This window comes from Oncorhynchus tshawytscha, linkage group LG28, assembly GCF_018296145.1.
Source record: "Oncorhynchus tshawytscha isolate Ot180627B linkage group LG28, Otsh_v2.0, whole genome shotgun sequence".
Lineage (NCBI taxonomy): Eukaryota > Metazoa > Chordata > Actinopteri > Salmoniformes > Salmonidae > Oncorhynchus > Oncorhynchus tshawytscha.
Window position 1 is genome coordinate 19,754,247 of NC_056456.1, and position 23,524 is coordinate 19,777,770.

The 23,524-nt window shown below is 41.5% G+C and overlaps 1 protein-coding gene and 1 long non-coding RNA gene across 3 annotated transcripts in view; one reads left to right on the plus strand and one right to left on the minus strand.

Annotated features, from left to right (window-relative positions):
* LOC112226866 overlaps positions 1–13,942 on the plus strand; it is a 50,982-nt gene extending 37,040 nt beyond the window's left edge. For both annotated transcript variants that reach the window (XR_002949792.2, XR_002949791.2), the window contains one exon: positions 10,651–13,942. This is a non-coding gene — a long non-coding RNA (uncharacterized LOC112226866). The remainder of the gene's footprint in view (positions 1–10,650) is intronic.
* A 355-nt stretch (positions 13,943–14,297) lies between these two features.
* LOC112226868 (regulator of G-protein signaling protein-like) lies at positions 14,298–22,318 on the minus strand. Its single transcript, XM_024391501.2, has 10 exons — positions 22,207–22,318; positions 21,895–22,024; positions 18,353–18,509; positions 18,049–18,187; positions 17,680–17,804; positions 17,384–17,520; positions 17,146–17,217; positions 16,436–16,511; positions 16,243–16,299; positions 14,298–16,143 (listed from the first exon to the last, which is right to left on the minus strand). Exons 2-10 carry the CDS (start codon positions 21,962–21,964, stop codon positions 16,065–16,067), a joined length of 912 nt encoding a protein of 303 aa, XP_024247269.1. The 5' UTR covers positions 21,965–22,024; positions 22,207–22,318; the 3' UTR covers positions 14,298–16,064.
* Between the last annotated feature and the right edge of the window lie 1,206 nt (positions 22,319–23,524).

Below are 23,524 nucleotides of genomic sequence, written 5' to 3' on the forward strand. Positions count from 1 at the left end.
CTGTTCAGAGGAGACCGCGTGAATCAGGCCTTCATGGTCAAATTGCTGCAAAGAAACCACTACTAAAGGACACCAATAAGAAGAATAGACTTGATTGGGGCAATAAACACGAGCAATGGACATTAGAGCGGTGGAAATCTGTCCTTTGGTCGGATGAGTCCAAATTTGAGAATTTTGGTTCCAACCGCTGTGTCTTTGTGAGAGACACAGAGTAGGTGAACAGATGATATCCGCATGTGTGGTTCCCACTGTGAAGCATGAAGGAAGAGGTGTGATGGTGTGGGGGTGCTTAGTGGGACTATCATTTGATTTTCAACAGGACAATGACCCAACACACCTCCAGGCCTTGTAAGGGCTATTTGACCAAGAAGGAGAGTGATGGAGTGCTGCGTCAGACGACCTGGCCTCCACAATCACCAGACCTCAACCCAATTGACATGGTTTGGGATGAGTTGCACGGCAGAGTGAAGGAAAAGCAGCCAACAAGTGCTCACCATATGTGGGAACTCCTTCAAGACTGTTGGAAAAGCATTCCAGGGGAAGCTGGTTGAGAGAATGCCAAGAGTGTGCAAAGCAGTCATCAAGGCAATCTTAAATATAAAATACATGTTGATTTGTTTGACACTTTTTTGGTTACTACATGATTCCATATGTGTTACTTCATAGTTTTTATGTCTTCACGGCTATTCTACAACGTTGAAAATAGTAAGAATCAAGAAAAACCCTTGAATGAGTAGGTGTGTTCAAACCTTTGACTGGTACTGTATAATGTTTTATTTATTAGTCTCTCATGTCCACAGTTGTTTTTATTATTGTTTTATTATTTAAATTAATCTAATTTAGAAAACGTATTGTTCTTATCTTTCTCTCCTTTTGTTATTTTATTTGTTAAGCACTTTGAAATCCTTTCAGTGTAACAAATGTGCTATATAAAAAAAAGTTTGATTTGAAAAGTCCATCAGCCACATGATCTGGTTCCCACCAGTTCAAAAGCACTTATGTAACCATGGAGACAAGATCACAACTTTCCCCAGTGTACAGTAGAGGAATGTAGGTATAAACCCTACTACGACAAAAGGTTGACTTTCTACTTCTTCAAGCCTCTACAGACATTATCACTTGGCCAGACGCAGGCGCAAGTCTTTTTGTGTGTGGCATTTGACAAAAATCAGACAGGCATACTGCACATACAGAAATAACATTTCCTTCAATAAACAGACTGAGCAAACTTGTACAAACAAAGAAGAAATAAAAGAACCTAATAATAACAAAACTTTTTATTTTAAAGAAGGAGTAGGTCTATCTTTATTGTTCCGCGCTACGATAACATCATCACTTTTCTCTAACACAAATTGTAAAGATATTATTCTACGAACCACTCTTCTCCGGTAAACAACGCACACTGAAATCTAATCTCTGATGGTAATACTCAGGCTGTGCCCAGTTAATTGAGTTGATGTAGACTTTGTGTGTCCCTAGAGGACCTCTGCATACAGTGAAGAGAGGGAGGAGATCAGTTAAGTCATATACAGTACATATAGGCTACTGTATGGGTCACTTTTCTGGACACGTTTAAGCCTATAGACTACGTAAAAAGCATCTTCAATGCAAAACCGGGAAACAGGCCCAAGATGTTATAGATACAGTACAGGACCAGGAGTTTTTCCTCAGGACGTGACCAAACCAGAATAAAACCTTATTAATGAAAGTAGAGATAGCTCACGGCTTGTGTTAAGACAATAATATAATGCCAATATGGGCATGACATGATGACACCAAATTCCCAGGTATGAAGAATAGGGCTCTTTGTAGAACGACCTTCTCTCCTTGCTCCTACATATTATATTTATAGAGCTTACTTATTGATCCAGTCAACAGGCCTTCTCTTGGACGCAGTAAGTTCTCAATTTCTTACGGTTTCACATACATTTTCAATGCACTTGTTTTCAGTGCATTTCAAACCACCCTGCTCCACATCAAATGCCATTTCCATTATTTGCATACTTGCAGTATTAAAACATTAACTATTCATGACTTTTGGGAAGGGAGGAAGGCACAGGCTGTCCTTAAGGGTGAGTGTCAGCCAGCATTCGCTGCAGAGAGAATACTCCTGGGAGAAGAACATTAGGAACCATCAGGCTGACAGACAAATCATTCTCTCATGTAAACATAAATATGAGAGTATGTTTCCAACAGCCATCACGGTATCTGTTGCTAGGCTACGTTGCATTAAGCAGTGTAGCTGTCCCTGTTCATTTGGCTCCTGGGATTTCAGGCTGTACCATATAACCTGCTGACTCTTAATATGACTCCCCTGATTATATGGCTGCTGGTTATAAGTATGGTGGCACCTCTGCCTCTAACATAAAGGTACCTACAGGATAATGACCCCTAAATATGAATAATTGTTTCACAAGAAAATGGGTTTTTCAAAGGTTATTTGACTCTAATGTCTTCACACCTGGTACTGAGGAGGACTGTATTTTCCTAGGTAGGATTGTGCATGCACACGCATGCACACGCACGCACACACGCACACACACACACACACAAAACAATATGATGCACAGAGCTCCATAAAGGTCATTCATTGCTGACAGAACAGTGATCCCAAAACGCCTCAACAAAAAAGTCAATTATCTATTCTCACAAAGGAAGAAAGAAACCCATCTCGAACAAAAAAAGAGCCCCAAATGATGTCCAAAACCAACACAATTGCAACAAGCAGTCTTCCCTAGATAATTATGTGAGGCATGGATGAGGAGAGAAAGATGGTGGAAGGTGGTGGTCACTGAGAAGAAAAGAGAGAGGTAAATTAGGAGAGGGAGAGAGGAGAGCCGCCAACAGCTGGTTTCAATAGATTGCGTGTGGGATGAATTAAAAAGTTGAACCTTTCCCGGTTCGTATTCAGATGTCTGCCGCTGGGTGATTAATCATGGCCGTCAGGATCTGTAATCCTTTTCAATGGGAAACAAATGCTGCGGCCAGCTAGTGACTATCTGTCTGTTCCCTCAGCACCCAGGGCCTATGGGCTGCAAGGCAAGCCAGTTACCTTTTTCACACTACTCAGCCGAACCAAGCAGAGTCTAACCTTATTGTGCCGGCCTGGTTACGCAACCACCATAGTTGCTGGAATGGAACTGTGCTGTGAAAGGAAAATAACCAAGCCAGCACAGTACAGTTTGGTCTGATAGTGTGAAAAGGGTATGTTTGCCTGCCTGGCCAGGACACAATACCTGAACCACAGAGAAGACAGAGCCAGGGGAGGAGGGGCTGTGGACAGATACACTGTAATCTGCTCCAAACATGATGGGACATACACACAATACAAACATGCTGAATATCAACAAAACTGTTTAGCTCTGTGTCAGTGGTGCAGGCAGATATTGCCGTGTGGCTGGACCTAAATAAAAGTGAATGGGCCAACATCTTTCAGCAGAAACACAGCAGAAATACCTCAACATATTTAAGTGAAAATTTGTTTCAATCACATTGGATCATGTAACATATAACACATGATAAATGTGACCAAGAAACAACACAAATTCCCCTTGGAAAACAAGCCCGTTATTAGGCCTTATTAGGTGCTAAATAGGCAGCGCAACTACACAAGTTACAACCGCTTACGACAACACCGCTGACAAAACAGGCCGTCTGTCCGAGTCCGACAGTAAACAAACAATGAAATACACAACTTCATAGGTGGCGTGCGAGGTTCATGTTTGAGGGATTGGCTCACCTTCATCTAGAATCTATATTTTTTATGAACACATTATGTAAAGTGTCGTAGAAATGTGTCGGAGACATTATCAGACTCTTTGATAGGCTACTACAAAAATGACAGGGTGGGCGTAGGCTACTCCACTGACACTGACAAACTGAGATCAATAAAAACGACCACGTTTTGAATGTAACCATCGAATCTAGGCCTGCACAAAGGGGAGGCGCCTTGTACCTTATGACTTCCATCTTGACTGGAGGAGGAAATTACTGTCCTAAACTTTCCAGTGGCACCGACTCACCCAATAATAAAGACATTGAATACGTGCACTCACAGAGGATATGGCCGACACTCTCCGATAGTGCCAAGAGAGTAGTCCTGGTGTAGACTAGGCCTAGAAAAAAAAATCAACTGCACTACACTTCACGCTTAAATAATTATACTGCAATTGGATTTTGAAATATTGCAATAGGTCGGCTTTCCCAACTGTAGGCTATCCGCTTGCGATTTGCCATATGATTGAGATATAGCCAATTAGATCCCATGATCTTCCTACTGCATTTTCTAAATGTCTAATTAGCCAGGAGACAATACAACAAATAATTTATTTCAATTTTTTATATATATTTTAAACCAGCCTGATTGGGTAGGCCGTGACTTTGATTCTGCTCTGTGTTTTGGTTTTGTGTATCCTTCGTGTCATTTATCAATAGAGCTAATCAAGCCACACACAGGACTATAAAGAGTCAAATCAATAGGGCTAATCAAGCCACACACAGGACTATAAAGAGTCAAATCAATAGCGCTAATCAAGCCACACACAGGACTATAAAGAGTCAAATCAATAGGGCTAATCAAGCCACACACAGGACTACAAGGAGTCAAATCAATAGGGCTAATCAAGCCTCACACAGGACTATAAAGAGTCAAATCAATAGGGCTAATCAAGCCTCACACAGGACTATAAAGAGTCAAATCAATAGGGCTAATCAAGCCACACGCAGGACTATAAAGAGTCAAATCAATAGAGCTAATCAAGCCACACAGGACTATAAAGAGTCAAATCAATAGGGCTAATTAAGCCACACAGGACTATAAAGAGTCAAATCAATAGGGCTAATCAAGCCTCACACAGGACTATAAAGAGTCAAATCAATAGGGCTAATCAAGCCACACACAGGACTATAAAGAGTCAAATCAATAGGGCTAATCAAGCCACACACAGGACTATAAAGAGTCAAATCAATAGGGCTAATCAAGCCACACACAGGACTATAAAGAGTCAAATCAATAGGGCTAATCAAGCCACACACAGGACTATAAAGAGTCAAATCAATAGGGCTAATCAAGCCACACACAGGACTATAAAGAGTCAAATCAATAGGGCTAATCAAGCCACACACAGGACAATAAAGAGTCAAATCAATAGGGCTAATCAAGCCACACACAGGACAATAAAGAGTCAAATCTAAATTATATCTGTATGTGGTTTGTAGCTGTTTCTTATTTTAAAAATTGAAGCTCATGAATGAAGTCAACATGTGTGACCAGACTAGATGAAAGAAAGTGCCTTTTTTTTCTTCTCCCTTCTCCATTTCCTCAGTTCTACTGGTATCACTCTGCACCTCTGTGTACTTTGAGTCAGTGAACTTCATGTCACGTTTCAACATGGTGGTAAAGAGCTGATCTAGTTTTAGAAAGACGGTGAGAAAGTCAAGAGCCAGCAACATCGGGAGCCCGGGAGGAGAAAGTGTGTCATCAGCATAAAAATAGAAGCCTGCTAACGAATTCCTAATCATATCTCCCATTTCCTCAAGGGGCTGCGCTAAGAAGGTTAGAACGCCGGGTCTTAGATGAGAATTTGTGGCACATTAGCCTCAGATATGATTTCTTGCTATTTTAAAGGGCTTTCAGTATTATTGATTGTTAAATCCATGCACCATCGTCCCCCTAAACTACAATACATGGCTTTTCTCAGCAAGAATTTGATTCGCATTTCTTTGCAGGAAAATGGTAAAAGCATATAATGGAGGAGAAGCATTATCCATTATTTCTGACGGAAAACGTGTAGAGCTACATGACAGGAATACTTTGATCTGGCACTGTCAATCAAACAATTGAAAATAATCTTAAATCATTACAATTACATTTATCTACATTCACAATACAGGCCTATAGTGTTTACCACTGACACAGATAAAAACAAATAGCTATTTCTTATGGGAAGTAAATTGCTTAATTAAAATGTTGACATTTTGTTGTCATTTGAAGGAAAGTGTCACAAATAATCTGATAGTATGAAATACTTATTTTTAATGGTTTTCTTTTTATTCAATGAATAACTTAATTCAGTTGTACAGATTTTGTGGACACCTGCTCTTTGAAAATCTCATTCCAAAATCATAGGCGTTAATATGGAGTTGGTCCCCCCTTTGCTGCTATAACAGCCTCCACTCTTCTGGGAAGGCGTTCCACTAGATGTTAGAACATTGCTGCAGGGACTTGCTTCCATTCAGCCACAAGAGCATTAGTGAGGTCGGGCACTGATGTTGGGCAATTAGGCCTGGCTCGCAGTAGGCGTTCCAATTTATCCCAAAGGTGTTCGATGCGGTTGTGGTCAGGGCTCTGTGCAAGCCAAACAAGTTCTTCCACACTGATCTCGGCAAACTATTTCCATATAGACCTTACTTTGTGCACGGGGGCATTGTCATGCTGAAACAGTAAAAGGCCTTCCACAAACTGTTGCCACATAGTTGGAATCACAGAATCGTCTAGAATGTCAATGTATGCTGCAGCGTTAAGATTCCCCTTCACTGGAACTAAGGGACCAAAGCCTGAACCATGAAAAACAGCACCAGAAACGTATTCCTCCTCCACCAAACTTTACAGTTGACACTATGCATTGGGGCAGGTAGCGTTCTCCTGGCATCTGCCAAACCCAGATTCGTCCTTGTGCTGAAGTTGCTTCCCGTGGCAGTTTGGAACTTGGTAGTGAGTGTCGCTACGTGCATCAGCACTCAGTGGTCCCGTTCTGGGAGCTTGTGTGGCCTACCACTTCGCAACTGAGCCGTTGTTGCTCCTAGACATCTCCAGTTCACAATAAACAGCACTTACAGTTGACCGGGGCAGCTCTAGCAGGGCAGAAATTTGACGAACTGTCTATTTGGAAAGGTGGCATCCTATGACGGTGCCATTTCGAAAGTCACTGAGCTCTTCTGTCAGGCCATTCTACTGCCAATATTTGTCTTTGGAGATTGCATGGCTGTATGCTCAATTTTATACACCTTTCTGCAATGGGCGTGGCTGAAAAAGCTGAATCCACTAATTTGAAGGGGTGTCCACATACTTATGTATATAGTGTATGTTTTCACACTGTTGTCATGCAGTGTAATCACCTACAAAATGTATTCCAAATGCTTTCTATTCAGCACTAGGCAAAATGTCACTGTGCCCGCTACCTGCTGAGTGAAAGGACCCTTTGATACAGTATGTGGGTAACGGTTGGGAGGGCAGTACTTTAGCTTGGGCACAGAACGTACTGTATGGCATGCTGGTAGACTGTGGGAAATGGGCAATGCAGATGCAGAGAGGTTCCCAAAGCTTTTCTGTTGCTGTGGCTTCTGTTTGACCATACGTCTCCAAAATGTTCCCAATTGGCTGTCCCACGGACAGGAATACATCGAACAGAGTCACAAAGCAAACAAGCACCGTAGGCAGGCACTGCTCTCTCCCCATCTGACCCCCACCCACCCTATATAGTGCCTTACTTTTAACCAGAGCCCTATGAATTAATGGCAAACAGTGTAATTAAAAGGCTTTAGAGGCTAAGATGGGGCCTCAAAGACAAAGCTGAGCTGGGGGTGATCAAACACGAAGGCAACACCTTAGCAGTGGACAAACTAACACCAACACAATGGCATGCACTGGTGGTTGCCTTGGAGATGGAGAAAAACTGAGCACAGCACCAGTAAGGACAAAAGAGGACAGGGTCAGAAACTGTGGGTTGCTGGCAACACAACAGGCTCTGTAAACCAGCCTGAGTTTACCATCTGAGCCCAGTACAAACATACTCTGTCTATACAAATGAAAATAACTGAAGACATTGGAATTCGTAGGGAGCAAATTACACCTAAAGTTATTCCCTCAAGGACATAACTACTGTCCTTCAATTACCAACAAGATAACCATGTCATCATTTAGGATGTTGAGATCTAATACACAAAAAGGCTATTTGATGCTTGAGACTGATGTGTTTGATTTACAAACCTGCACTGAAGAACCCTTTAAGAAGCGCTGCTCTGTTGCCTAATTGTTTGGCACAACAGAGATCCTATAAATCGCTGTTCATTGTTCTATATGTAATTCTAGGTATAACACTGACTGAATTGATGTCTCAACTGAGTCTTTACAATACCATCCCTTACAGTACAACACATGCTGGATACAGACGGAGTAATGCATACCAGGTTCTTATCTCATAGAAAATAAACATTGGGGCCTCCCGGGTGGCGCAGTGGTCTAGGGCACTGTGCCACCAGAGACTCTGGGTTCACGCCCAGGCTCTGTCGCAGCCGGCCGCGACCGGGAGGTCCGTGGGGCGATGCACATTTGGCCTAGCATCGTCCGGGTTAGGGAGGGTTTGGCCGGTAGGGATATCCTTGTCTCGTCGCACACCAGCGACTCCTGTGGCGGGCCGGGCACAGTGCACGCTAACCAGGTCGCCAGGTGCACGGTGTTTCCTCCGACACATTGGTGCAGCTGGCTTCCGGGTTGGATGTGCGCTGTGTTAAGAAGCAGTGCGGCTTGGTTGGGTTGTGTTTCGGAGGACGCATGACCTTCGTCTCTCCCGAGCCCGTACGGGAGTTGTAGCGATGAGATAAGATACTAACTACAATTTTTTTTTTTTAAATAAACATTGTTTTTATCTCAATATTAAATCATTTCTGGGTAACATATAATACCGTTAGTGTTATTGTTTTCAATTAAAATGTTTAAAAATAAACAAAAATAGTTTCTTATCAAAGATACATTTTTCAAGCAAGAATTTTGCTTGGACTGTCTGGGAGTGGTCTGAGTGGGGAGGGAAAACTGAAAATGAGCTGTTATTGGCAGAGAAGTTTGGAACTGTCTTTCAAATTGGTCTATTAACCAATTTACTGCCTGATGATGTCACCAGGGGGTCCAAAATACCATCCCACCAAAACAGCCTGAAATGTCAAGCAGTCTTTTCAAACAACTCTTACACTAAAAGGGCATTATCAACATTTTCACAACTTCTTTTTTAAAACGTATACTACCGGTCGAAACCTTTAGAACACCTACTCATTCAAGGGTTTTTCTTTATTTTTTAAAACTATTTTCTACAATGTAGAATAATAGTGAAGAAATCAAAACTATGAAATAACACATATGAAATCACGTAGTAAACAAAAAAGTGTTACACAAATCCAAATATATTTTATATTTGAGATTCTTCTATGTGGCCACCCTTTCCCTTGATGACAGCTTTGCTGAGAATGCCAAGAGTGTGCAAAGCTGTGAAGGCTAAGGGTGGATACTTTGAAGAATCTCCAATATGTTTGCTTAACACTTTTTTGGTTACTACATGATTCCGTATGTGTTATAGTTTTCACGTCTTCACTATTATTCTACAATGTAGAAAATAGTAAAAATAAAGAAAAACCCTTGAATGAGTAGGTGTTCAAAAACTTTTGACCGGTAGTGTATATATCAAACACAGGAAATCACGTTTTCGACTGCACCTGGCCTTTAAATGATCCAGTGGATGTATTTGAGTTAGCAATGACCAAGAGGTTAGACCAAAACCATTATGTGAAGTTCACATCTTGCAAATCGTAAAAATACAAGATAATTATAGTGTATCTACAAATGTATCTATTTCACATTTGTCTAACTGTCTAATTAGAGCAGAAATAGCAAGCGGGGACGTTGATAATTAGATACTGATCCATATGGATGTGTGACGTGAAGAAGGAGAATCTCTGGTGTCGTCGTCTTGAACCAGCCGTTTCTCCCCCTCAGAGAAAGCTAACACGCTGTGAACTGATAGGCTAGCGGGTGTACCAGGACCTCAAGTTCTTCTCTACTACAAAATGTCCAACAGAGCGGGGGGATATGACCCTTTGAGGACAAGAAAAAGAAGCATGCAATGTGCACTGATCATAACTAACATACAGATAAGGCGCATACAGTACATTGTGTATCGGAAGAGAGCAAAGCATAAGGTAATTCATTGTACATGATACTAAGCGTTATATCAATGTCAGGATCCTATTAAATTAATATGGCTTGTCACATGGCCTAATTAATTAAACAGAGAGTTACAGGGGTTCAGAATATCACATTTCATAAATTCTCTAATTATCTTAATACTAGGAGAGAACACTTTATGTATTGCATTTTTAGCAATCACAAAATGTACAAGGGAAAAATGCATGGCAAGACTTGATTTGGAATGAGAATTTATCAAGGCTGGTTTTTTTCACCTATTCTTTGTATACTTGCTGGTATAAATCATATTCAAATGTAATTGAAACTGTGGGGAATTAATTAAATTGAGTAAGCTAGCTGAGAGAGCAGAAATATTTTGGAATTTATCGAGGGTATGTGTTTGATGGGTTGGTAGCTGCATGGCCTTTTAATTTATTTTTTCTCTCCCTTTCCTATTTGTGTTTTTGTTATTCAGTGGGTATACTGTAGTGCTACAATAGTCTTTCCAGACTCGTGTTGTTCTTTTATTCACTAGCTGTCTCTTTTTCACTCTTTATTCATGATGCAATACCGAAAACACAAAGGAGGTATTGGTTTCGTTCAGTCTTGGAGAGACATCTCTCTCTCTCTCCATCTCCCTCTTTCCCTCTCCCTCTTTCCCCTCTCTTTCTCCCTCTCACTCTCTCCTGCCTGCACAGCACTCCTCTCCACCTACCCAAGCTGCTGTGGCCTTGTCTGAATGCTGCGAATTCCCAGTCCACTGCAGCGTATCCACATGGAAACACCACAGATGCCAGCATTCACAAAGGTGCAGAAACAAGGAAAGTGATAGGATGAAGATGTCAGTTGTGGCAAATAGAACTCTGCCTCTCTGTCACTTCATTGGAACATCTCTGTCTGTGATTGTTGTTAGGCGCTACTCACACTGTCTAAAAAATGTCAAGAAAAACAGATAGGGCTTATCCCAAAGAGTTCAGCTGTAGGCAAATACACAATCATACAATTTGAAAAGACGGATGTTGAAGACATGATGCATAGGAGGTCCTAAATCCAGCATAAAGAAAGCATATAAAGCATTACCTCACAGCATGTGATTTGTTTTTGTCCCCCCATCGATTGTTCACTGACCTACGGCCTTGAGATATCAAATCCTCTCCACATCCAATTGAATTCCTAGCAGAGAGGAGACGGGGAGTTTGGAAGTGACTAAAGCGTTTTAGTAGTTGGAAGGTGATTAGGAGAAGGCTAGAGATGTTGATAGGCGAGCTGCTCTCTGGTTGTTTTCTCTTGGTCCTCTGGGGCCGGAGAGAAGGATCAGGGGGTGAGAAGTCAAAGGGAGGACAAGGTGACTGATTGGGCCCAGGCAGCAGGTCAGCACTGGGCAGCTGAATCAAACTCAAGTCAAGGATTTTCCCCCCAACTACTATCAGACATATAATCTGGCTCTGTCAACACTTCTGTCCAGCTGGATGCAGTACACTTATTATTTACACATGTGCACATGAAGAGGGACATACACAGTCACAGAAGTACACTCTCACACACTCTCACATATGGAGGCCATATTAGTAGTCGTGGAAAATGAACAATAAACCTAGGCAATCAACGGCTCATTTGAAAATGAAAGGGTACAAATCTGTATTAGTTGAAGTACAATGCCAGTTGTATAACCCTGACAATTCTAGCAAATGAAATCATTTGCACAGGGACAAAATTATAATTGAACACCACCTCTAACATTTGAAATATGACAGGTGATTAATTTTTTTTGCTTTTAATAAACTATGCTCCTCTAACATCAACTAAGCACGGTGATAATCAAAATGAAAACCCATGGGGAATACGAACTACCATCAATTAAAGTGGACTCCCACAAATAGACCAATTCCACTATGGACTTTACAAAAAAATAATTATATTCCACATGATTATGTAAAATACATTAGCCAGACAATTAGGCGACTATAATTGCATCTAAATTACACATTGATTGAAGAAAGAAATGAATCCACAAATCTGGAGAGGTTTGATTGGTCCCTTTCTAAGAAACCTCAGATACACGATTCTTCCTTTTAATAATCCTTTAGCCATTTTATTCACTGGATTGTCATTACAAAATTCAATTACATGGAACACCTGAACTAACAATATCTCCTAGCCAATTATGCAGTGTCTGGGAAACCGTACGCAAACAAATTACCAACGTTAATGTGAGAGATTGACTTGATATTCTTGGCGTTGTATGCACAGTTTGCACACAAAGGCAGCCCAGCCTCACACCTCCCCTGTTATTGCCTATTGTTGACTTATGAATGAAACAGCTTGGCCTCGATTTGAGAATAAAATGGAAATCTAGTCTGTGAGGCTGTTCTGTAGAAATAGATTAGTAATTCTATAGAATAGTTTTTCCATTTCTATGGGCCGAACAAGGAAGAGACAGCCACAATTTCAGTTTAACCTTCTCTTTCTCCTCCTATACTCTCTCATCTCTCTTTACCATTTCAGCCTGACTTTAAAATATTTAACAATGAAAAGTAATCATAAGAGATCTTGGCAGTACTATAGCCCTGAGTATTGATTGGGCAGTGGCCCAACATCCCCTCACTAAAGAAAGATTAAAATAACAGACTCATCAAATACATTTATGGAGTCAGTGACCTCAGCCAATCCTGGAGTGGGGAGTCCATAAATCATAGTCCATCTCTGTTACACACAGTGAGTCTGTCTCAGGCTCAGTACAGGGAGTCCTGTAGAGGATGGGAGACACTACCGTTACAGTACATAAATCTACAGCAACCCCATGTGGCAATGTTAGGGGGAATTAAGGATCCACTAGCTACATGATGGGTGTGGGACGACGAGATGTCATTACATATTAAGACCAAATGTAAATACTGGAATACAGGTGGGTGTGGGACGACGAGATGTCATTACATATTAAGACCAAATGTAAATACTGGAATACAGGTTTTTAAAAGGTATTGTGAAGCATACATGGTACACAACACATTTGTGTCCCATCGCCTGGAAATGTGTGTTTGCATGGGTCTGTGTGTGGATACGTACTTGAATGTGTGTGTGCATTTGCGTGTGTGTGAAACACAGAGAGAGAGATGTATGTGTTCAGTCACAGCTCTGGCTGTCCCTCTTTTTCAAACCAAAGCACCACCTGTCAACATATTTTCATTACATTTTCCCATACTCCAAGACCTAGCCTATCCACCTGTGGTGGATGGAGCTCCGTCGCTCCCCCCATCAGATTGAGGCGCTCTCAATGCTGGGAAAGACGTTCCTATCTCTCTGATCCTGCTCTCTACGCCTGACTCCAGCCTGTGAGGCGAGGAAAGGAAAGGCGGAAGAGGCCAGGCAGAAAGGAAGGGAATCTTGGTTTGCTATCAACAGCTCAGGAGAGTAGCGTTGGCAGCAAGATTGATGACACCCTCCCCGCAAAGTAACAAAGGAACTCCTGCGCATAAGAGCCTGCTTATGGGGTCTGATAGACTTGTCATCCTCTTAATAAACATAGCAGATATGTCAGCAGCAGCAGGAGGGACTGAACCAGACCCAGCAGACCCACCCACCCACAGGCAGGACCACCGGCTAGCCTGGCACACCCGGTCCTGGGCAGCTCGTTCCATAAGGTGGCCCCTGGAGGAACTGGAGGGTCGCGCCAGAAGATGATCAAAACATAAACAGACAGGATATGAAGTATAAATCAATATTTCACAGACAATAAAACCTATACCGGTCTGTTGTCAGAATGGTTTTGCCTGGCAATTGTTCAATGCAACCAAGCTAAGGCGGTAGTTCCAGTATGCTACAGTCGGTATCTCTGCTGAGATGGGGATGTTATTAATGTTGGAACTAGGGCCAAAGCGTTTGGTGGAGAATATTTATTTCAGGGTTGGTGTGGTTGTAAGAGGTTTGGTTTGATGATATGCTTTGTGAAAACAGCACAAACACTCACAAGAATAAACATTTACAAAACCTTCCGATTGAGAAGTTTGATTGCTAACTTTTATTACAGTATGTCATCTCATTAACCATGTCATGTTTGTGTGTCCAAGAGGACAACAGCTGTGTCTCTAGCCAAAGCAACTCCAAAACTCTAGCAGTCCCTTTCCAAAACTCCCTAATCACAGTCATGCTTAGAGGACATTAGTCTCGCTACTCACTAAGGCACTGGGAGATGCAGAATATGTCAGTATATCATTTGACTTTGGCCAGCGGCTGGGTTTTTATTAAAGGATTAATATCAGACAACATTAAAGGGAAATGGACACACCAGAGAGGATTAAGAAACTGGATTTAAAATCTTAATCAAATAAGTGTCTCGTTAACTGTGCATTTCTAATATTATAAATAATAAAAAGTAATCCAATCGACAAACATCACATCAGCCCTTCTGATTTTAGCTTCAGTGGTTACATTTTTTTTTTTTTAAATAAACAAATATCACAAGCTTGAGATTCAAAAACAAACATTGTGTTTATTGGTTTCTACTGCTTTGGAGATCACCAAAATATACAGTGTATGCTCAAATCCAACAATAACGGCAGACAAAATGAGGGGCAATGCCTTTTGAACAAGAAATATTTTATCAAGTCTTGACAACCAACAAGGATATAAGAGACTAGAACAGAAAACACCCCAAACATTATGGGGAGAAGAAAAAACATTTGATATAGTCTGCCATTTACAACATTTACTTATTTTTTCACAGGAAGAGACACGGTCTCTGTCACGATTCAATCTACAGCCCTCTCCCCAAACGCTGTATAATACCTAGCGAAAGCCAGCAGGGTGTGAAATGGTGTTTTGAAATAAATGAAACTGACTATGAAACAGTGCAGTTGGGAGATATTGCTATGTCAAGCTGACAGGCAAGGCCCGGGAATGAAGCAACAAAGTTATTATCCCAAAGAAGAGCAAAGCTGGATTAAATAAAAACCCATGATGCCTATAGCACTGAGTCTCTTTCTCCGCCAGCGGCTCCATTATTGACATAGAAGAGGAGGGCAAAGCATCATGGGAAATCAATCTCAGTGTCTTCATTCAAAACTCACATCTTAAAACTCAGTTCCGAGTATGTACCATACAAATGATATGTTTTATATTGAGTGTACCACAATATAAAACAAAATGTTATGCTGAAAATCTTCTACTTTGTGATCTGAGTTACGGCACTGAATGAAGTACAATTTATAGTATTTAATGATGCCATATTAATTCATGTATGTAGTCTTTGGTTATTGATGATCCAAATAAAGTGTTTAAGGAAGCAGAATCCCAAAAGACTCCTTTAGCTTTACGGCTCTAGTGGTGACATGTCACAGGAGAAGACTTTGGGTCATTGGCATAGTGATATAATGCATAGGACATTTAAAGCTAAGAGACACATTGTAAGCCTTGTACGTTTTTAAGGTGGACTCCTATCCTGGGGTTAGACAGGTCCTGAGGACTGCGAGACAATGATATGTGAGAGACACGGGACAACGGGGGTTGAGGTGGTAGAGGTAGAGAGAGGGGGATGGAGGGTTGATAGAAGAGAGGGGATAGGTGTTTTGAGAGGAAGGAGAGGACCTAGTCTTTGCAGTTGGTGAGATTGGGGGAAGGGTGAGTGTCATGGATGAAAGACCTGTATGGAAAGTGAACCTCTCTTAATGCTTTGTCCCTACTCATCGTAGCCTCAGACAAACCTCTGGATCTCCTGGGACAAAGAGGACTGAGCTCCGTAGGGCGATTATTGTCATGGATGAGACAACACACAGTCAAACATCAAAAGTTGAAAGTTGATGTATTTTCTTCCAAATGGAATGGGAGGCATTACTACCAAAACAATTTTGAGACTTTTTCATAACATGCTACAAATCTAAATGGCAAGTAATCTATGTCATCACCATAATAGAGCTGCTAGCAGTGTTCCGTATTGGTCAGTGGTTCCCCCTTCTGGTGAATGATCAGACATGTTTAAAAAAGGCTTTCCACATTCACATCTGTACTGTGGCTGTTTGTGCTGACTTGTCCTGACTATCCATTTGAAGGAAATACACTTGATGCAACTTTTACATAGAAAATATATGGTCTTTATTTGTATTATCAAAAGATAAGACTAGTCCTCCTTAATTTTTGAGAGCAAGGATCCCGAAGATGAGTGGGTAAGGTCAGAATGAGGCAGAGACGTTTGAGGACTACAACGACATTAAAAAAAAATGATTTAGTTCTTAGTTATTGCAATACTGTAATATATATGTACCACTAAGGTCTATGAGGTGCATTAATAGGCTTACCTGAGAAAGGGACCAATAGACCTTCTGCGTTGGTTGGACACCTCCAGTTGTGGAAATCTAAGAGAATTTATTAGAGGTGCACAGTAAGTACAGGTAAGTACTTCAGACAATAAAAACTCAGAGAGACAACTGAACTGTAAACAGCATGGGTCAACACTGCCTTATGACAGTTGGTTGGGAACTTAGAACTTACTCGGAGGAGGCAGGCGTAGAGACAGATCTCCGCCTAGCCATGGAGCTCTTGGCAGGGCTGAGAACACTGGCACACACTGCAGAATAAACATCACAGACAGGTCAGTGTATTGTATGACACTTAAGGCTGGCTCCAAGCATTAGCGGTCACTTAGCGCCCCCGGCCGCTAGGGAGCGCACAACCCCAAAAATGTATAAATACATTTTAAAAAACACAACGTTTTTTGGAACTCAGTAGGGGTCTCAACTTACTGTTGAGAGTTATAATAGTAGAATACGCAAGTTTGAAATTTAGTTGTGTATGAGCAGTTTTTCTCTTATTTTGTCAGCCACTGACAGTCACTCAATTAGCCATGTCAGCTAAAAAAAACTGGATTGGTAAGTTAGTCTAGCCAGTTATCTGAACTTGTAGTAACCATGGCCGAATACCGACAGGGCACGCAGGGCACGTACCCAGGGGCCCTGACCTCCAGGGGGCCCCCATTGACTTTGTTAGTCACTCTCACTCAGATATAGTGAACATGGTATAAGTCATGGAAAAATGTGTAGAATTGCAGGAAATTTGTTTTAAAACGGACAAAATGTATCTCTGCCTCATGGCATAATGAATAGAATTGCAGGAAATAAACCCTCAAAAGGCTAGAACCGCCCATCACAATGCAAAAAATAACCCACAGTATTGCACAATTATGGGCTGACGAAGTTTCTTACATTCTAATCTGGTTTGAGGCAGGACCAGATTGAGACCATCATGCACAGTAAACCTAAGGGTGGTGTAATCGTCTGTGGACAGAGATAGAGGAACATCTCATTGAACTTTGAAAAAAACCCACACACCACTGCATACTTTCTATTGCATACTTTCCACTGCTTTACATAAGCCTAGCTCTATAAGGGTTCATCATTTTATATGAAGAACCGTGTTGAAATAACATCCCTCAGGACTCACCCATCATGGACATGGTAGTTTGCACCTTCCGGTACCAGTCAGAGTTGAAGGGATGGAGGTAGTCATGAAGCTCGGTGGAGTCTTCTTTCTTAGAATTATCTCCGACTATACCTTTTTTCACCTTTTGGCTACAGAATCTGCAAGGCAAGCAGGGTCATCATCGGATAGTACAAGATCCCTTGGTAAGGAAAGACTTTTGGCTTTAGTCATAATTTATCAGTCCTCTGGGCAAAAGGTTGGGAGAGTTTTAGAAGGTGCTGGGCACACTTGGGATGAGGTGTTGCCCACGCACTCACTTTTTCCAGCAGAAGATGAGGTTAGGGAAGACAGCCATGATGGCTTCATGGAAGAGCCCTCGGTCCACCTTGCCCATGGCAAAGGCCTGCTGGATGGAATCACTGGCAGTATCTGCTATGTTAACCTGTAAAATAAGACAATGAGGACACACTATCAGATACCAGTAGATCAGAATCATGAGATAGATCAAGTATTTAAAATGACGAAATTATAAAAATATCCAACTGGAGTCTGTGTTCTCATGAGTTTTGAATTTAATACCAGCCACCTTGAATTGTAATGTAAATAGCAAGCTTAATATCTCACACATGTTATCACTCAGCTCTAATATACAGTCAGTCAGTGGATGAGTTACTTAGAAACCATACCCTCAGTTTGGGAGAGATCTCTGACTTGAGAAAGAGCTTGATGATCATCTCTGCTTTCTGGTGTAGCAGAGCATTGTCATTCTCCCCATACATGCCCGCAGACGCCATCATAGTGCCCGAGTCTGCCATGTTCCTGAAACTAATACAGCACCACAGCAAACACACAAATATAGTTCCTTCGTCAGTTATTGATGATGCATTTCAGGTGAGTAGGCAAACCAGAAATACATCCCATCCAGTAACTAAATCACAAATGCTCTCAATATTCAGTTTAGGAAGTTATAATAGATGAATCAAAAGTCACCTCTCTGTCTCCAGGTAGAACGACAGATCGTTAACAAGGAACTCCACTGTTATCAGTTTGTGGTTGATGACTCGCCTCTTCAAGTGGGACGAGTCTACCTCCTCCGAGGACAGGTCAACGGATTCAATTTGCCGACTCCCCATTGATGGCATGTACCCTGAGAAACGTAAAGTTATGAATGAATATAACTACTGTATCCTGAAGGAACCAGTACCATCGTCTGAGAACCCAATGCGGGGGCAGCTGTAAACTGGGTTCTTGAGAGCTAACTGTCAACTGCAGAGTAAATAGTGGCATCCAAGCTATAAAACCTCACCAAAGTGTGGGGTAATGCCCAGCTCACCTCCGCACAGATATCACTAACAGTCAATCCCTTAAATGACGCCCACTACACCGTATACCACTAGAAAACTTCTGCTTCTTGCTGCTATATGCCAGTGAGATAGCCTCCATACTCCTGTGGAAGAGATGTTGCAACAAAAAAAATCCCACGGACAGACAAAAAAGCTGGTCACACTAGCGCAGGAGCGTCATGCAGCCCAATAATCTGAGGGAGTACAAAATGCGTGAGGATGGCTAGTAGGTGGTCCGGAGGGGGCGAGTAAGTTGGAGAAGTTAGAATTTTTTAAACACCTGAAACAGCTTTTTCCTGCAATCTAGAGCCATAATCATTATGCTTAATCCTATGTAAAAAATAAAATATATATATATATTTTTCTGCATATCTAACCATATCTCTTGAACTGTCTGTAACCTCCTGACCGCTGTTTGTTTTTTAAGAAACTAAATATGGTTCTCCGCATATCTGCTAAAATCTGGGTAAAATAAATGAAAGGAATGCGAGTCATTTTCAGTACATTTAGGTATTGCTTGCTTTTCTAAAGTCTACCAACCTTGCCAGCAGGCATGCCAGCTAAGATAGCTTGTCTTACTATCTACTCTAACTTGATTGATAGCCTGAAATATCTTCTTGGTAGCTAGTTATGAGGTTGGGAGATTGGGAACCTACTGTATCTGGGCTAGCTAAAGCCAACTTCTTAAAAATGTGGCTAGTAGTATTACAGAAATAAATAAATAAAAATGAACAGGACAAATCTGAGGGGGCACGTGCCCCTGTGCCCCTTATAGGCATGACACCACCGCACTAGCACAGTGTTTTAAAAAAACGTTTTTATTTATTTATTTAACCTTCATTTAACTAGGCATCAGGAACCCATGTGGGGTCACCTGATTTGAAAACGGAGTAGAACGAGAAAAAAAAAAAAATGTAAGTACTCAGGCTGATCTGTTATAGACTGCCATAGCCCCAATAAAAAATTGTAACAATGGCCATTGATTACATCATATATATTTTTTTCATGGTGGTGTCGCGGTCCAAATAAGTTTGGGAAAAAGGGAGAAGCTAGAAGGGGATAGCTAGCTGAGTACGTAAAGAGTCACGGATCATTCGCGGGAAAACGCAATGCGCTTAGCCGAAGCTAAAGCCATGACCAGGGAAGCATCTACACTTTCAAAGTGGAGAATGAAGTACCCTGAACAAAAAAGTTCCTGTGGAAACATAAAAAATGCCCACAATAGAACAACAATAGAATAGAGTTAAAATGCACACCATTTAAATGCACACAATCCTTCCATGGAGCACGTCTGGGCAGAGGAAGAATGCGCTCTAAGTAAAACGAATGGGGGAAAGAAAAGTGAATTGTTTTGTTCCCTAGAAAAGGGCACCAATGAAGGAAGTGATAACTGGGGTAGCAGTAGATATAAACGTTGACCAGCTGAGGGCAAAGATTCCCGGTGTATGTGATGCTCGTCGTTTGATGCGACGCAGACAGGGTGGCGAGAGTGGGGAAACAGAAGAGTCATTGTCTGTTCTTTTGAGTTTTGAAGTTGAGTGTTTGCCTGACAAAGTGAAGGATATAGGATATATAAGTTATCCCGTAGCAGTGTATGTACCGAATACATTACGGTGTTACAGGTGTCAAGCTTATGGGCATGTGGCAGCACTGTAGGAGGGAGGGTCCAATGTGTGAGAAATGTGCAGAAGGGCATGAGACAAAAGAAAGTGTAGTATTGGGGAAAGTAGTAGAATGTGTTAATTGTTGGTGTGCCCATGGAGCTGGGGATCAGAAATGTCCCGTGCGAGAGAGGCAGGTTGAGGTTTCCAGGGTTAGAGTAGTGCAGAAGTTGTCATATGCTAAGGCAGCGAAGAAAGTAGTGGATGGTGGGTTAAGGGGGAGGAGTGGTGAGAGTAGTAGAGATTTACCAGTACAGAGGGATAGGCCAAAAAGTGAATTAAGTTTCAGTAAAATTGGATTTTTAACATTTATAGCAATGGTTATCAATTGTACTGCAGGGATGGATCGGAGGTCTCAGAAAATTGAGGTTGTGGTGGCAGCTGCAGAGGTATTTGGGTGTGCGAGACTTGACAGCAGAAGAGTTACTGGATGTGTTAAGTGGTGATGTCCCATCCTTTCAGGGTGATGGCATGAGGTAGGAAAAAAATAATTTAATCAGTGGAGTAGGGTTAATTGTATTGTATATCATTTTGAAATTAGTGAGTATAGTGTTAGATGGTAGGGTATTTATTTTGTAATTTTTTATTTTCCAAGTAAAGTATAAGGGAGTTGTACTCCAGTCTAGTAGATGGCGATAAAGCAAAAAATGGGATGCCAACCGCCTTTAAACCTCATAGAAGACGCATGCTGAATAATAGCAATACATTTGGAGGTATAAAGCTCTGGCCATCCAGACCCCTAGTTTCCAACTCTCTCAACCTGGTCTCAGGGAATTTTGTAAAATTCTGTACCTAAATCCGAGAACTCCACTTAGTATGCTATGTTACATTTGGTATTGTTACTTAAGATAGATATTTACTTAAGGCAATAAACGAAACGAGGGTGGTTGGTTGGGGTGAGCATTTAACGTTAACGCGAATGTCTAACAACCCAAAGGTTGCGAGTTTGAATCTTATCACGGAGAATTTTATCTGATGTGCTACTTTTCACCTACTTTTTATCTACTCTGCGTGCTAGCTAACCCTCCTCTGACCTTACCCTTTTAGCTAACCCTCCCACTAACACTTAACCCTCACCCTTAGCTGACGTTAGCGAGCAAGCTAACATTAGCCACCTAGCTAGAATTTGTAACATATAATACGAATTGGGTGATGGACATCCACAAATGAATACATACCATACGAAACATATACTAAATGGAGTGTCTCTGATTTACGTACAGAATAATATGACATGCCCTGAGACAACAGAACCCCCCCAAGAACCAACGACAAGCCCTACAGGAGGAAATGCGTAGAGTTTGTGCATGGCCACTGATGCACTCGTTTATCCACTATGATCCAATGTTAGGAGGGAGAGAGACCCTCCTTGTCGTTAGAGTGCCAGAACACCATCACCATGTTACTAACGTTACGTGGGCGACGGATGATAAAATGCTGTTGAAAGACACCCAGAGTCTATCCCAAATAACATCAGCTACATCACAGGTAAAGTACTGGAATGGTAGAGCTAAACAGGGGAACTTACGAAGAGAGAAGTCTTGCCAGTTGTGTCTGAGGTAGCCCTCAAACTTGCTTCTGGTCAGATTGTCCTTCATGGCATGTCGGAATTTACAGATGCTTTTGATGAACCCGGAGAAGACGCTCCACACATGTTTCTATAAGAAAAGGAGGAACGAATTTTGTGATAACAGAATAGTTAACCGTATAGAAATATAGACGATACGTGCCACATTAGGAATTCAGTAGTAGATTCTAAGTTTGAACATATGTCCCAGCTGACACAGGTTCATCTAACTCTCTGTCGGTATTCGGCAATTGTAAAGTGGTGACCACTCACTAGTTTGTCTGTAAGGACGATGGTTCTTGTGCTGGTGTCAGTAACATTGGTACAAGGAGGAAAGGTCTCTTGGTACTTTTTGAACCTGCAGAAGTATAAGGTCCACAATGAATACAACAAGAACAAAAAAAATGATTCATTTTTTTGGTGGTACATTCTAGATGAATCCATATTTGGAGTAATAGTTTAGAAAAACATTGTTGTAGAAAACATCCTACTGTTTTGCTACACTGCTGCTGCACCATATATAATAAATTATAGAACATGTTTACTTTGTACAAAAGAGCACACCACAATGTTGTCCAACAAAATAACATCTGTGTCCATTAAACCTTAATGCTTTGAAGCCATGCAGTAAAACATCTGTTGGAAAATATGCATGTTTTATGGACATGTTATGATCCAACTACACATTGTAAAAGGCAGGTGTCCTGCACACTGTAGATAGTGTCTAAAGATAGCAAACATTCCCAGACATACATGTGTTGAGTAGTATTAATAAGAAGAGGTATTTAAAATGGACTCAACATATAATATAATAAACTGCTGTAATAAATAAGTTGGGATCACTTATCAAGGTTCAGTACCAGGTTGCCTCCAGAGATTTGATAACCAGATCCTGAGCTGCAAAAATGATGTCTGGAGAAACATATCTCATCTTGGGGATCTGAGAGATGAGGTTGGCGCTGCACTGAAGATAATCCTCTACAATGACAGACAGACGGGGGATTTAAATTATGTTTGTTAATAATATGCTGGGTTTAGTGTGTGGAAAGGCAGACGTGATTTACGGTCTCAAGCAGCCGCAAGGGCCACCTGAGGGTGCTATTAGAGGTCAAACGACGGCAGAAATAATAGCGCCCTCTGGCTGACCTTGGGACTGGGTCTCTGTAGGCAGGCAGCTGATGGCATTAAAAGGCTTTCTTCATTAGCTGTGATAGCAGTTGATAAAAGGCTGCTATTTAGCCGTGAGCAGCAGATTTGTGATATATGGGCAGTAGGGCTTACTTTCTTCATTCTTGACTTGGAGTTCATGAAAGACACCGGGGACTTCCAAGCCAAGAATTACGAAAGTACTGTCAAGTAAGGGTTAGTCGAAAATCTGCTTCTTAGGCTATGGCTAAATAGCAGCCTGTTATAAACGGCTATCATGGCTAAAGATGAAAGACGTTTTACTTTAGTCCCATCAGCTAGTAGGCAGACAGGAGGCAAAGGATAAGGTGCAAAAAGTGTGGGTTTTATTAACAAAATGGTAGAAGTGGTAGCAGAGGTAGACCTACATAATAATGTCCCCAGAAATATGCACAAGCACTTAGCC

Coding starts and splice junctions, on each gene's coding strand:
- LOC112226868 (XM_024391501.2), bottom strand. CDS start 21,964: ATGAAGGACAATCTGACCAGAAGCAAGTTTGAGGGCTACCTCAGACAC. Junction 16,300..16,435: donor TCTACGCCTGCCTCCTCCGA/GTAAGTTCTAAG, acceptor AAATTCTCTTAG/ATTTCCACAACTGGAGGTGT. Junction 16,144..16,242: donor TCTATTGGTCCCTTTCTCAG/GTAAGCCTATTA, acceptor ATGTCGTTGTAG/TCCTCAAACGTCTCTGCCTC.